We start from the raw sequence: 16,317 nt of genomic DNA on the forward strand, positions 1-16,317 counted from the left end.
TTATATATATATATATATATATATATATATATATATATATATATATATATATATATATATATATATATATATATATATATATATATATTTCTATATAAATTATATTTTGTTGGGGGGGGGGGGGGGGCGCCACCACCCCGAAGAGATGCCTTAAAGAAACTCTGGCCCCCGAACTGATATTTGATAGTTAATGCGGCCCTCGGGCTGAAAAGTTTGGAGACCCCTGGTCTACTGAATGCCATATCAAATAAGCAGAACGATTGAATTTAAAAATCCTTAAAGTGAGTTTAAATCAAGCGGTAGTGATCTCCCCTAAACTTTCTCGTACTTCCTTATTTAGCAGTAAGGTAAACGTCACTTCAAGTGAAACTGGGTTGTTAAAATTTGGAATTTTTTTTTATTTTTTTTTTTAGAAAACACCACAGACAGAAAATTTCTTAGAATACACTTAATGAGAATATGGAATATAAAATTAAATTCTGAAGGTTTTTGAGAAAAAATAATTTTCTGCTCTACTATATACACTTTAAATAGAAAAGAATCTCGTGGAGTAAAAAGAACAGCGCATCAAATTTAAATAAAATTATTAAATTCTTATAGTTTTTTTCTAACAGAAAACGGAAATAGCGTGATGTTCTAATTCCGGTCACCGGTAATCACTAAAAATTGGAAAGAATCAATAAAATAAATCTCGCATAAAAAATAAATCTTTTAAAAAATGTATCTATTATGTTCAAAATAACGAAACAATCACAAATAATTTAAAAGTCACTAAACGTAAGAAAACAAATTTTGTTTGGTTAACCTTACTAAAGCTATTTACTGGTATGACTAAAAATAAAACCCTGAGCAAACAATCGTGAAACGTGAACATCCGTCTTATATCATGATACAGGACGTAAACCTGTCAATGAACTCCGTATGAAAGGGAATGTATTCTTCGTGTCAGCACCCAGGTCTGGGTGAGCACTGCAGGCTCTGTGAACACTGTGAGCACTGCGAGCCCTGCAGGCACTGTGAGCCCTTCATGCACTGTGAGCACTGCAGGCACTGTGAGCACTGCAGGCACTGTGAGCACTACAGGCACTTTGAGCACTGCAGGCACCGTGAGCACTACAGTCACTGTGAGCACTGAGCACTGCAGGCAATGTGAGCACTGTGAGCCCTGCAGGCACTGTGAGCACTGTGAGCACTGCAAGCACTGTGAGCACTGTGAAAACTGTGAGCACTACAGGCACTGCAGGCACTGTGAGCACTGTGAGCACTGCAAGCACTGTGAGCACTGTGAAAACTGTGAGCACTACAGGCACTGTGAGCACTGTGAGCACTGTGAGCACTGTGAGCAGTACAGGCACTGTGAGCCCTGCAGGCACTGTGAGCCCTGCAGGTACTGTGAGCACTGTGAGCCCTGCAGGCATTGTGAGCACTGAAGGCACTGTGAGCACTGCAGGCACTGTGAGCCCTGCAGGCACTGTGAGCACTGCAGGCACTGTGAGCCCTGCAGGCACTGTGAGCCCTGCAGGCACTGTGAGCACTGTAGGCACTGTGAGCACTGCAGGCACTGTGAGCACTGTGAGCACTGTGAGACCTGCAGGCACTGTTAGCACTGCAGATACTGTGAGCAAAATATTTAATGTATTTAGGATTATTTTAATCTATTTTAACATGTTCGCTTTAGTAGTATAATTTTTATCATCGGCTTGTGAGGACTGATACAACTTAAATCCATTGAAAATTGTTTGGTTACTCTAAATACAAACAGTCTAATTTCCTGTTAAAAACTATTATTTTAATTTTAAAAATAAAATATTTTCAAAATGGTTTGAACGAACCACAGCATTTCATAGAATGTAGTTCAAGAAAGCCTTTCCCGTGTCTACCAATCAAGTTATAAGCATACCTAGCAGTTTTTAATTTAAAATGGAATTAAATAATTAATTCCAATTATACAAATATATTTATAAAGCTAACATTCTTATAACCTTTTGAATATTCGTGTTTTGTAATAACAAAATAAACAATGATTTACGTTTTTTTTTTCAAATTATTGAATTTCTCTGTAACTTTTATCAATTTAGGTAAAATTGATATAAGTTATATCCCTTAGCTAGTTAGTTTTAAATTGAAAGGATATACTAGATTTAAACAATCTATATTAATATTTTTAATTTATACAAAAAAATACACGTACATGACTCACATGCACACACACATACACACACACACACACACACACACATATATATATATATATATATATATATATATATATATATATATATATATATATATATATATGTCATCCTCATTCAATCACTCTGTTCCTTACCTCACTAAGTTCGCTTTTCCTTAATTAGACATAAAATGTGACATGCTAAGATCTGGCTAATGAGGGCAAGCATCTCTCATCAGCTTATAGCGATTCTGATTTAATGCTTGATCTCAGATGGATCAGCTACAGCATGTGAATGATGGGCAGTGGGAGGCGGGACGCAGGGGGGACCCCGGGGAGGGGTCGGGGGAAGCAGCAGGGACACTTTTTTTTCTTCTATCATGCTGCTGATTCTTTGAAAAAAAAAATTTTCATTTAACATAATAGCAGGAAATGTTGCTCAGCTGTTTCATATTTTCATCAACATAACAGAGCCAGATCCATGGGCAGTCGGGGATATATATATATATATATATATATATATATATATATATATATATATATATATATATATATACACATATATATGTATATATATATATATATATATATATATATATATATATATATATATATATATATATATATATATATATATATATATATATATTTAAATTTATTTATATACTTAAACATATACATGTATTTTGATTTTGCGTTTGAAACTTGTATTTACGATTCGATGAGATAATTTTCTACTACCCCATCTGCCGTGGTGGCTTTTTGTCCACCGAACCACTCAAATGTAACACACCATCTGTACACACATAAAACTGTATCACCAAAACTCTCTTATCACTTAATTATTGATTTTATTTAATTGGATCACGCCTGATGGACGAGCCATGTATAGCTACAATGACTTACCACGCCAAGACCCAAATGTCTCTTTTTTCATACATCTAACAGTCTCACAGTCCATTTATCTGTCTTATCATTCATGCATATTTCTCTCCATCCATCAATATGTCTCACTATCCATCCATATGTCTCACCATCCATCCATATGTCTCACCATCCATCCATATGTCTCACCATTCATCCATATATCTCACCATCTATCCATGTCTCATCATCCATCCATCCATATGTCTCACCATCAATGTCTCACCATCCACCCATACGTCTCACAGTCCATATGTCTCACCATCCATCCATATGTCTTACCATCAATCCATATGTCTCACCATCTATCCATATGTCTCACCATCAATCCATATATCTCACCAACCATCCATACAAATGTCCCACCATCATTCCATCCATACATATATCTCACCATCCAAGCATATATGTCTCACCATCCATCCAAACAATTATCTTACCATATACCCATACATGTATCTCACCACCCATCCACACAAATGTCTCACCATCTATCCCAATACCCCACACCCTATCCAATCATCACACAATCTCTCCCACAAACTTCCCAATCATTTCTGATTTCCTCTAATTTCTCAAGCTCTTGTGTAATCCTCCATCTCCTACTCCTAGAGTTACCTCCCTGCCCGCCCCTGTCGCCACGCAGAATTATCTCCCCTGTGCTCGCTTTACTCCCCATTCCGAATTCCACTGGCATCCACCGTCTTCTCCTAGCAGGGAATAATGAATTAAGAATTCGTTAGCTGGCTCTGTTTTATTCCCAATTTGGAAAAGAAATTAGACCAAATCTGTTCTTCATTAGTAAGATAAAAATATTTAATCAGCATTGTTATCCGGCAACTGATTTTATTTTCTCGCCTCAACTTTTAACTGTGACCCCCCCCATTCCCCCCCCCCTTGGTACTTAAACATGACTCCGCGTCCACCATCCTCACCCCCACACATAATACCCAACATGGAGTCCTAATTTTAAGAAAATTATATTTCGGCAACCGTTAAGTACATTATTTTTTTTTGTAAAAACCAAGGGCCTTAACTCTCTTGACGTTTCTGAGTTTCCCGATTTTGCGCCTCCCCCAATGAGACGAATGCAGTACCGGGATTGAATCAATCAGAGCCTCGCTTTGAAACTCACCACCCTGTGGCGCTGTGTAAAGACTCTTTAAGTGGGGCCTCATCACACCAATCACCGTCACAAGACGTGGTCACGTGGGACGCCGGGCCCCGGGGGGGGGGGGTTGCCGGGGGTAGGACCAGAGCGTGGTGGCTTCAAGGGAATGGTGACCGGAAGTTAAGGGGTGAGCGGAAGTAGAAGGGGTGGGAGTGGAGGTGGTAATTTTAAGGTTGATGACGAAACTACTACCTGAAAATATGGTGAAATGGATTTTCTGTCAATTTTCTGAAAATAGACGCGAGTAAAACATCATGAGAAGACTATGTTCAGTGAAAATAGACGCGAGTAAAACATCATGAGAAGACTACGTTCAGTGAAAATAGACGCGAGTAAAACATCATGAGAAGACTATGTTCAGTGGTGAAGTAGGCCGAATATCATGGTTAGGGTAAGCTATGGTTAGACATACGTTTACGGCTTGGGTTGGAGTTATGTACAGGAGCGTTATTTTTTAATGTATAAACTTTATAATTTGATGAATTTATGATTTTTTAAAATTTAATTAATCGATAAATAACTTATAACCTTAAATTTAATATTTAAATTTTAAAAAATTATGTAGAATTTTTAGTCATTACCATGTACTACTATGATTTTTTTTTTATATCGTATATTGAGCTGGGGTTATTGGGTGCAAGCATACATATGTCGTATTTGTACATATGTGTACTGGACACACATGTACATATCACATATAGTGTGTACAGTGAGACGGCGTGGTAGAGCGTTGGACTGCTAACCCGAAAGTCTGGAGTTCAAATCTGGGTCAATAGAACTTACCTGAGTCCACCCAGCCCCGATTAGGTACCTAACTCACGTTTAGAAAAGTAAAGGCGGCTAAGCATAGTGCTGACCACACTATCCCTTCATATGCCGAGGTCACAGAAACAAGTGAGCTATACTTCACTTGCCCCGTGGACCGAAACGGTATTTGCTACTTTGTGTATAAGTATAGGATTCCCAGAAGGATGCGCAACGGAAAAAAGCGCAAACAGAAAAAAGCGCAAACGTAAATAGCGCGCACGGAAATAAACAAAAAAAAAGAGATGTAACATATGTCAATGAATTTTCAATTTTCTATCAGCGCTTTTTGTATTTGCGTTTTTTTCTGTTTGCGCATTTTTCTGTTTGCGCTTTTTTCTGTGTGCACTTTTTTCTGTTTGCGTCTGTTTGCGCAATTTTTTTGCGCTTTTTTTCCGTTGCGCATCTTTCTGGTCACCTAAGTGTAGATATACCATACTTGTGTAAGGTGTGGACGTGTAACGTGTACACAGATCGTACTAGTGTAGTTTGTACAAGTATATATATATTGTACTTGTGAACAAATGCAAGCTTATAGGCTACTACTAGTGTACATATATCGAACGTGTGCAAATGTGAACAAGTGTTAAAATATCGTACGTTTACATGTGTAAATATACACAAGTGTACAAATATGTTACCTGTGTACAAGTGTAAATATACACTAGAGTACAAATATGTTACCTTTGTACATGTGTAATTATACACTAGTGTACAAATATGTTACCTGTGTACAAGAGTACAGGTGTAAATATACACTAGTGTACAGATATGTTACCTGTGTACATGTGTAATTATACCATAGTGTACAAATATGTTACCTGTGTACAGGAGTACAGGTGTAAATATACACTAGTGTACAGATACGTTACCTATGTACAGATGTAAATATACACTAGTGTACACATATCATACTTGTGTACATGTGTATTCCCGAGTCCACTGTGCTAGCTGGCTGTAACGGACAGGCAGTGTTTCTTTCAGACTTTTTTCTCCGGGGGTGCACTTGAAATTTTCCGGGGGGGGGGGGGCGGACAACAATTTTCGGGGGGGGGGGGGCGGACTCTGTCAAAAGTATATATTTTCTATATAAATTCCATTTCGTTCGGGGGGGGGGGGGGGCGGACACTGTCAAAAGTATATATTTTCTATATAAATTCCATTTCGTTCGGGGGGGGGGGGGGAGTTCACTTTCTTCGTGGGGGGGGGGCAGTGCCTCCCCAAAGAGATGCCTGGAAGAAACTATGCGGACATGCTGACCATTAGACCACTGCGTGACTACTCTCCACTTCACTCCCCTTGCCCAGATTTCTCTAATGTCTTCCCAATCGCGGAGTGATGCAAATTAAATGAGGTTCTGCTGGAGACTTGACTTATCCCCCTTGGTGTTCATTAATCAGGGTGGGGGGGGGGGGGGGGGGATTAAATAAGAGACATGACGAATTTGTCAATCTGAAGAATCACTTAATTATGGAAAACACGACTCTTGACGTTTCTGTTCAATTTTACGTTTTTATATTTTAGGGAGTTTTGAGCTTTACATTTGAGCTTAAAGATCATATTATGTATTAGTTGTTTCTTTAAAATAGACGGCGTTTTTTTCGTCATTATCATTCATAAAATTATGTTTAAATAGTATATAGAATTTTAAAAATACGTTTAAATTGCACAATATATCATAAATTTCAGCTTATTTAGTTTTTTAACATTTTTTTATCATTGCACGTTTAGGGCTGTATAATTCCGGCTTAAGAAATAATCATTTTTTTTACCCGATGGTCAAAGCTCCTATGGTCAAAGCCCCTCTGTGGTCAAACCCCCTATGGTCAAAACACCTGTGGTCAAAGGTCCGCGCACCTTAAAATACTACCCTTATTTTTTCCGTCCTATCTCTACTCAATACATGTCTCTCTTTTTTGATGAATTTTTTTTTTAAATTGAAAAGATTCAATAATTAGAAAACTTGTGTACACAGTTCATTTAAGTTCCTGATTGTAAAGAAACTTGTTTTCCATCTTTCTGTGTTTGTGTTTTCTCTGCTTGTTCCTGTATCAAAGCATTCCGTTTTCTTTGGTAGTGCTGCCAGTGTAAGAGCTGTTGATCATCAATGAATTTGGCACATTGAGAATTGACAAGTTCCTTACGAAAATGTTCATACTGTAGAAGTTCTATCATGTGTAAACATTTGGGGTATTTGAGAAATTTGGCATATCTTGGTTCTTTCTAGTACTGAAGGTACTTGAGATAGTTAATAAAATTTAAATAATTGGAGTTTGCTAGACACTGGACAAACTCAAGCTCAATTTGAAAATAGGTTCTCTGTTGTTCCTCAGTTTCACCAAAACGCTTCTCTTTTCTATCCATTTTTTTCTACAATGTTTACTTCATTGTTTATACCAGGGGTCGGCAACCTGCGGCTCGCGAGCCGCATGCGGATCTTTTGATATCAAGATGCGGCTCTCCAGCTCCTTGAACAAATACTAATAATCTTAATAAAAAAATAACATATTTGAAATAAAAAAAATGTTAGTGGCTCTTTAAAACCAGTGAAATATTGAAAATTTTAACTTTTGGCTCTTGCCGACCCCTGGTTTATACGACCATTTAATATGTGGTTCGGCTACTTGTCATGAATTTTTTTTTTTTTTAAACACATTTTTAATTTTAATAATAAATTAAATATTATAACATAAAAAAAACTTTTCGATATTTACAAATACTAAACCGTGCTGTTTTTTTTTTCTTTTTTTTCATGAAATACCAAGAAGTAAATCATAAAATGGGAGTAAGTAAATCAAGAATGTTTTAAAGATAATATTTTTAAAATAACAAGTATGAAATAACATTTTAAACACATTATTTTTTAAAATAGAATAACAACTTTAAACAAAAAAAAACAAACATTTATCAACTTATATTTAATATATTTTACTACTGCATAATTTGTCAAATGCTTTTAAATCTTATTTTGATTTCACATTTCAAAATTTAATTTACATTAGTATCCATTTAAAAAATTAATGTAAATTTAGAAATTTTCAGTCAAGTTACATCCCTTGGTCTCTGTGTTTTTCTTTTCCTTTTCTGATTCTCTCACCCTTTTCATTCCCTTTTTCATCCCTCCTCTCTCACCCCTCTCTTCCCATGATTACACAGAAGCTAATTGCGGTTCTTTTAACCATCCTTTAACAAACTGAGCAGAAATAGACTTGTTTTCTCCCACTATAAAGGGCAAGAAGGGAAGCAACCGAGATGGCGACGCCGGAAACTCGTAGCTGGTTCTAATGATTTAATAATCGCTAACTTTTCAGGCCCAGCGTTCGCGTGACACCGGCTAACTACGTCACTAGGCGGGAAACACGGGCGGCGACTCGGGGGATGAAAATGGAAGACTAAGAGGGAAGAAAAGGGAGACAAATTGCGCCCATTACTTGCTTGATTTTCTGGTAATTCCTGAAAATTCCGGATAATTTTGGTAATCACGGAGAGTCGGGCGTCCCCGAGGAGTTGGAGGGGGAAGCGGGGGATCCGCCCTCGGAGACAGAACACGTTATTATCTTATTTTCCCGCCAATGGAACTATTTGTCTGCCGCCAGGGGGACGCACGCACTTCCGGGGAGGGTTGGTTCTCGCGTGTATGTGTTTTTTTTTTTCCTCGCGAGTTTTCTGCTGAAGTGCTGGCATGATTGTAAGGTTTCCACAGATACTTGTCCGGAAAATTTCTCCGTGCGTTTAAATGGAGCCTGCATTACAGCCGGACAAGGGGGGGAAGAAATGGCCGCGGTAATGACACGGTCAAATCGTCCACAGCGCGGCTGCCCAATGGCGAAGAATGGAAGTCTCGGTGGAGGGGACCTTTTCACCCTTCTACGTCAGCTTCTCGTGAGGAGCATTCAGCCACGGTCAAACTAGAACGTTGTCGTGGCGAGGTCGGGATTTTTCTTCAAGGATATTTAACACTTTGCGTTTATCTGTACGTTTTAAGTAACGGTTAAATTAGTTAAAATAAGGTATATTAAAAAAATGTCCAGTAATATAAATATTATGTAACATTCTGCGACATGGGCGACCATCAAACAGGGTGGAAATTGCACAAACATGAACAAAAGAAGTCGGATTAAATCACTTGACGACGCAACATAGAGGCTGACACTGCAAACATAGGCTACATATGAAGTCAAATTGTCGGCAGGACAGAGGACTATGGAGAGTGACGGATAGAGTTGATCTTAACGGACTACAGTTATTGAGTTAACCACACACTTGACGTAAACTATTACCTCAGACATACTTCAAACATTTCAGCTGTTTTCAATGATTACTTTAAAAGTTAATCTCGACATACATTTTTTTTAAATGTTGTTTTCTATAACGTTTTGTTAGTTGATTATGTTAACATTAAAATGGGAACAAATTGCGGTCAGGTGGTAGAGTTTACGAGTGCTGACCCGAAAGTCTCGAATTCGGATCACGGTCCTGAGTGTATAGACAACCTTGAGTCCACCCAGCTCTGATGGGCAACCGACTCACGTTAGGGAAAGTAAAGTCGAGTGGGTATAGTGCTGACCAGACTATCTGTATGTCGCAATCATTGAAACAGAATAACTCTACTTCATCTACCCCATGTGTCATAAGCACTAACGAGGAAAAGATGTTGATGAAACAAAAACAACCTTAGCAACCAAGACAGTTGAAAGCAAGCAAAATGTTAAAAATAATCCAAATGTGTTTGTTTTTGTGTGATCCTTTCTAAGAAGTTTAAAATTAAAATAAAAAAACACTTCTACATGTTCATTCCTCCTTCTCAAATCGCGTTCATCCTTGAACTGATTCGAGAATGGAGAAAAACACTGAGGAGGAGGGGGAGACGTAGAATAAAACTTCAAAAAGTTAATTATTACAAGATTGAGCATTTTCCATTGAGCATATCCTTTTAATATATATATAGGCCTATATAGTTTTGTTTTTCATTTCGAATATATAGTAGAAGAATACGTAATTTAATTATAAATAATAAATAACAAAGCGAACACTACCAACATGTTATCAACAAGTTTTGATCTATGTATGCAATGATATGGTTGAGTTGGTGACGTAGCTATATAAATAAGATGGGCAATGGGGTTCAAGTTCGTAAAAACCTTACTGATTTATCATTGTGAATATATAATCAACTCACTGGAAGTAGGGAATATAAAAAAATAACTCACCTTTAAAAAATATTTCTGCAAAACTCCAAAATCTGTTGGTGCTTCGATAAGTTTTATTTTTACTATCGTATAAAAAAATCATACATTTTCCCATCCGTAATTTATTGAGAAAAAAATGTATCGTTGATCCTGGAGAGACATACTGATACAGCTTCATTACACGTACACAAGTTTCTTTAAGACAAGCGACGTGTGACTGAGTTGGATAGAACAAAAGTAATCAACTCCTCAACAGCAATTAATCATACGAGCACCACCCAGAAGCCCTTGCTACTCGTTAGCCCGTTAGGGCTCGTTCAAGGAGAGAGAAGAGTTACCGACTGAAGGGAGACAAACACGATTAGCCAGTAAAGGGAGACAACACTATTACCTAGTGACACCTTCCCTTATCAGACTGAAACAACAAATAGATCTAGACGCTTTTAGACCGGCTACCGAGATTTCATGGTTTTTTCACTTTTATACATCCGACCAGTGTTTCTTTCAGACATTTTTCTCCTATGGAGGGGGGGGGGGGGGGGGGGGAGACAGGGGTTGAAGTATATATTTTGTATAAATATTCTATGTTGTTCTGGAAGGGGCGGTAGACTAGCTTCAAGGGGGAAGAGGTGAAATATATGCAGTCAGAATTCAAATGGTTTGCGTGTGTTGTTTTAAGCGCTAGTTACAAGCATAAAAGTATCTAATCTTTTATTTTGCAGGTGAGAAATAGATACCGTAGAGGTGGCGCCATTTCCCTCTCGAGATCCACATGTAGCTATACATATATATATATAATATATATATATATATTTATATATATATATATATATATATATATATATTAATATATATATATATATATATATATATATGTATATATCTATATATATATATATATATATATATATATATATTATATATATATATATATATATATATATATATATATATATACATATATATATATATATATATATATATATATATATATACATATATATATATAAAGGAACAAGAAAAGAACACATTTTAACAATGCAAACGGTTGGGTGTTTTTTTTTTACTTGCTTTCCTTTAAAAAAAAAATCCCACGTTTATTTTTGTGAAGAAGGGGAAGGGTTGTGATACCCCCCCCCCCCTCCACCCTCTTCCAGTTCTTGGAATCTGTCCTTGGTTCCCAATTTTTAGTATTTTACTCACGTGGTGATCATCAAGTCTCTGTGTGGTGGTCTAAAATATGGAACACGAGCCGACCCGCGGCATATCATACACCGCTATTTAGTTGTTGTTTTTTCTACTTTTTAGTTATTCATAATTTGTGAATTCGACAGTACCAACGCTGCCACTGGAAATATTTCTTTAAAACACTATAAGTAGTTCGTTAAGGACAATACCCCCCCTCCTACCCACCCACCCCCCTCCGTTAAAGTAAACTCCACTTAGTTACCCCCCCCCCCCCCCACGTTTAAAATCGTTGCAAACTAAATTATCTGCCCCTAACTAATAGTCGTCACTAAACCCGGCTCTGTTTCTAAACATTTAGAGTGAACCACAGCTCACCAGACCATGTAGGGGTGGGGGTGGTAGGGAGCGCGTTTACAGCTTGTTTTCTAGCGTCTCCCAGAAGAGAATTATATATAGAGATGGTACGTATGTCAAGTCAACTTCTTGTAAAATTTTATAACACTGTATATAACTAACACTTGAAAAGAAAACAAAAGACACATTGCTTTCTTTAATTAAATTTTTTTTAAATCTGGATTTCGACTTTTTCGTACGATCACAATACTTTCTCCTATAAAGTGAAAATTATACTAATTTCAGAACATGCTAAGTCAGTATTAAACTAATTAGCAGCCGTAATTGGGTGGTTGATATCGGATGATTTCCCTTGAAGATGATATTATGACTGAATAATGATAAGCGTGTTGACTTAAGGTGATATGACTGATATGACTGGAGTGACGACGATGCTTCAAGACTCCCGTAGACAGCGCGATTGCAATTGGTCAGATTTTTGTTGTCATAAATAGGCCACATCGTGACCTCCAGGGTCAGAGTATGAGCCTCTTAAGCTGATAATTCTACCTGGGTCAGCGCGACCTGTGTGACCTGACATCGCTTAGCGGACGTCACTGCGTCAGGCATTAAAGGCTGAGTGGACGTCAGTGACGTCTTGACGTCGCCAGGCAAGACAGGCTAAACAAAAGTCTGAGGGGCGGGGTGGTGGAATTAAATCATCAGGGAGAGTAGGGGAGTAAAAATGACTGAGTGTGGAGTTTGTGGGGGGAGGGGAGTAGCTGGAAAAGTGTGTGGGAGGAGGGGGGGGGTAACTGGTAGTGTGTGTGGGCGGGGGGTAGCTGGAAGTGTGTGTGGGGGTAGCATGAAGTTTGGGGGGGGGTTGGTGGAAGTGTGTGTGGGGGGTGGCTGGAAGTATGTGTGGGGGGGTAGATGGAAGTGTGTGGGGGGGGGGTAGCTGAAAGTGTGTGTGGGGGTAGCATGAAGTTTGGGGGGGGGGGGGGGTTGGTGGAAGTGTGTGTGGGGGGTGGCTGGAAGTATGTGTGGGGGGGTAGATGGAAGTGTGTGTGGGGGTAGCTGGAAGTATGTGTGGGGGGTAGATGGAAGTGTGTGGGGGGGTAGCTGGAAGTGTGTGTGTGAGGGGGGTAGCTGAAAGTGTTTGTGTGGGGGAGGGGGTAGCTGGAAGTGTGTGTGTGTGGGTTGCTGGAAGTGTGAGTGTAAGGGGGGTAGCTGGAAGTGTGTGGGGGGGGGGGGGTAGCTGAAAGTGTTTGTGTGGGGGAGGGGGTAGCTGGAAGTGTGTGTGTGTGGGTTGCTGGAAGTGTGAGTGTAAGGGGGGTAGCTGGAAGTGTGTGTGGGGGGAGGGGGGTAGCTGGAAGTGTGTGTGGGGGGGGGGGGTAGCTGGAAGTGTGTGAGGGGGGTAGCTGGAAGTGTGTTTGTGGAGGGTAGCTGGAAGTGTGGGGGGGGGGGGTTGCTGGAAGTGTGAGTGTGAGGGGGGTAACTGGAAGTGTGTGTGGGGGGTAGCTGGAAGTGTGTTTGTGGGGGGGGGGGGGGTAGCTGGAAGTGTGTTTGTGGGGGGGTAGCTGGAAATGTGTTTGTGGGGGGTGGTAGCTGGAAGTGTGTGTTGGGGGGGTGGTAGCTGGAATTGTGTGGGGGGGGGGGGGTAGGGGGGTAGCTAGAAGTGTGTGTGTGGGGGAGGAGGGGGTTGTCCCTCAAGCTGATACATCTTGGAGACACAACTCTAAATGAGGTCATTGTGACACTGATATTTTTTAGTCAAGAGAGATAACTCAATGTCACAACGACTTCTCTTGATTATTAATTTTTTTTTTAAATTTAAATTTAAATTCAAGACGTTTTAATCAAAACAGAATTCATTGCACTAATTTTCAAGACACTAAATGCTAAATTGTTTTGTGATTATATTTTTTTTAAATTTCCTTGTATTAATATTTAAATACACTAAAAACTTTAAAGAATTTAACTCAGCCGATTGAATGCGTTTGTTGAGAGAATCGTTGTGAATGTTAGCTCAAAAAAACTTTACATGTTCATTTTGAAGAAGATACCAATACAAAATTATTACTCTTCGAAAATACAGAAAAAAAAACAAACTAAAAACTTTAAAAAATTTAACTCAGCCGATTGAATACGTTTGTTGAGAGAATCATTGTGAATGTTAGCTCAATCTCGTAAGTATTTGAGACTCGAAAATAACAACTTCATCGCCTGCTGAGAGCAGCTGGATATATATATATATATATATATATATATATATATATATATATATATATATATATACATTCTAGACAATATATGGTATCTATTGAATAACATACGCAGTCTAGAAGATTAGTATACAAGTTGCCGACACTCCCCTCCCACAATCAGGCGATGTATTTACAATAAATTAATTACTTGAAAAATATTTGTTTTATAAATAGCCTGAAGCCTGCTTGTTTTTAGAAACCAACACTTTTCATCAAATGTATGTACATGTTCCTTTTTTAATAACAGCCAGTGGCGTAGGCAAGGGGGGTTAGGGGGGGGTCAGAACCCCCCCCCCCCATAGACCCCTTGGTAGATACATAAAGGTTGAGCGGGGGGTGCAAATCAAAAGTTTGAGGGGGGGGGGGTGCAAATCAAAAGTTTGCGGGGGGGGGGTGCAAATCAAAAGTTTGAGGGGGGGGGGGGGTGGGGGTGCAAATCAAAAGTTTGTCCTCGGGGGCCGGGGAGGGGCGCTACGCCTCTGATATATACATTTAAGATGCGGGGAAAAATTTGAACCCCCCCCCCCCCATGAGACGATCCTGGCTACGCCACTGATAACAGCATAACCTCTTGTTAAATTATTAATTATGTAGTAGGCTAATTGCCAACGAAGATATTTTTACACTTCAAAATTGAGAATCAGAGAGCAAGATTTTAAAAGCGTTCCTATTTTTATATTGTTAATTCTATTTTGTTGATTAATCTTCCTGCTGTCTATGAATTCTTCATGCCATTTTAAAAAATATATTTGTTTAACAATTCCGATTTTATTCTTTCTAAAACAAAAACAAAAAACGAGACACTTCATTGGAACAATCTGACACTACAATAATTAACTTATTTTTTCGCCTTAAATAAGCTAAATGAAGATTTAATTCATTTTTTTTTAAATGTAAAAAAAAAATTATGCTAACAAAATTTAAAGTCTGCTCTGGCCACAGTGTCAGATTGGGGCGAGATCATCTTGTAATTGATTGATCCGCCTTATTTCCTGACTGCTTCATGCTGCTTCACAACAAGAAAAAAAAACCTCAGCGCCCTCTACGTTGTTCTCCACAAAATAAACCCACCAAACGGCCCCCACGCTCCAAGCGCGCGCGTCGCAGCTCCGCAGATCAAGCTGGCGCAGATGCTCATTGGCTCTCGTTCGTTGTTAACGGTAGTTTTCAAGCGGACAAGACTTTCCGGTCCCGGAATCTCAAGACGGCCGGGCGAGCCGGTCTGATCACGAAATTAATTGGCGCAAATTGTCTCTAATGAGAAGCAGACGCGATGGTGACGTCCCGTGGGGCTGGGGTATTAAACATGATTAAGCAGTTACCCGGGCAGGCTTCACCCCCCCCTCGCCCTCCCCCCCCCCCCCCCTCACCTTAATATTTCATCTTGTAGCTAACATCTCTGTTATCTTCATAAATCCAGGATGGAGCTTGTGTGCGAGGGCTTTTTCATACTTCTCATATCTACATCACAGACATCCGGATAGAGGGGTGGGGGGGGGGGGTCATTTTTAGCTTTGAAATTACCGTCCCTGTCAACTTAAATGTATATACATGTACTTTAAAAATGTTTCTAACATACATTTTTTAAAAATAATTAATAAGAATTATTGATTTATTGAATAACATGGGGATAAGCGTCATTTTGTAAAGGAATCAAATTTTGAATAAACAGAATTACACCAGTTTGGGATGAAATATCTGTTATTTTATGAAATAACTAGCAGCAAAGCCCTTCTCGGACGACGGGCAAAAAAAAAAAAAAAAAAAATATGTTTCGTTAGATAATTCAGCTATGTTTGTCAGTTTTAAAGGTCACTTTTCATGGAGACATCTGATAAATATAATGAAGTTTAAATAGGAAAAGTTATTTTATTGTCAATTATTTTCAACAAGGTAATAATCAAACGAATTAGTAATCGACTCCTTTTTACTATACAAATAGTATTTAATTTTGAAAATATTTTTTAAAAGTTTATTTATATAATACAGTTGGATCGTTAATAATCAACCAAGTTTGTTATCAACTTACTTTGCTTTAAAAAACGTATCTGAATTTGAAAAATAATTTAAAAAGTTTCAATACACACGATGTAGTTTGATGTCAAACGAATCTGTCATTGACCCCGTTTGTCTTACAAAGGGTTGGATTACTTGTACTTAGAGATCCGATATCAGTTATTAATCAAAAAGAAATTATCTCCTTAAAATTCATTTTTGTTGTTGTGAAAATAGCATCTGGTTCCTCTATACGAGTAACCATATGTGACA

General features: G+C 38.5%; 1 protein-coding gene across 1 annotated transcript; it reads right to left on the reverse strand.

Moving 5' to 3' along the window:
• Positions 1 to 1,119: 1,119 nt before the first annotated feature.
• LOC131951716 (histidine-rich protein PFHRP-II-like) lies at positions 1,120 to 7,436 on the reverse strand. Its single transcript, XM_059314072.1, has 2 exons — positions 7,366 to 7,436; positions 1,120 to 1,615 (listed from the first exon to the last, which is right to left on the reverse strand). The coding sequence occupies exons 1-2, from the start codon at positions 7,434 to 7,436 to the stop codon at positions 1,120 to 1,122; spliced, it is 567 nt and encodes a 188-aa protein (XP_059170055.1).
• Positions 7,437 to 16,317: the final 8,881 nt, after the last annotated feature.

This window comes from Physella acuta, unplaced genomic scaffold, assembly GCF_028476545.2.
Source record: "Physella acuta isolate Inbredline_101_S28 unplaced genomic scaffold, ASM2847654v3 ptg000823l, whole genome shotgun sequence".
NCBI lineage: Eukaryota > Metazoa > Mollusca > Gastropoda > Physidae > Physella > Physella acuta.

Excerpts from the sequence above, each read along its gene's own strand:
- LOC131951716 (XM_059314072.1), bottom strand. The coding sequence starts at position 7,436 with ATGGATAGAAAAGAGAAGCGTTTTGGTGAAACTGAGGAACAACAGAGA. Across the intron at positions 1,616-7,365 it reads TATTTTCAAATTGAGCTTGA|TATCTGCAGTGCTAACAGTG; the intron begins GTTTGTCCAGTG and ends TTTTGCTCACAG.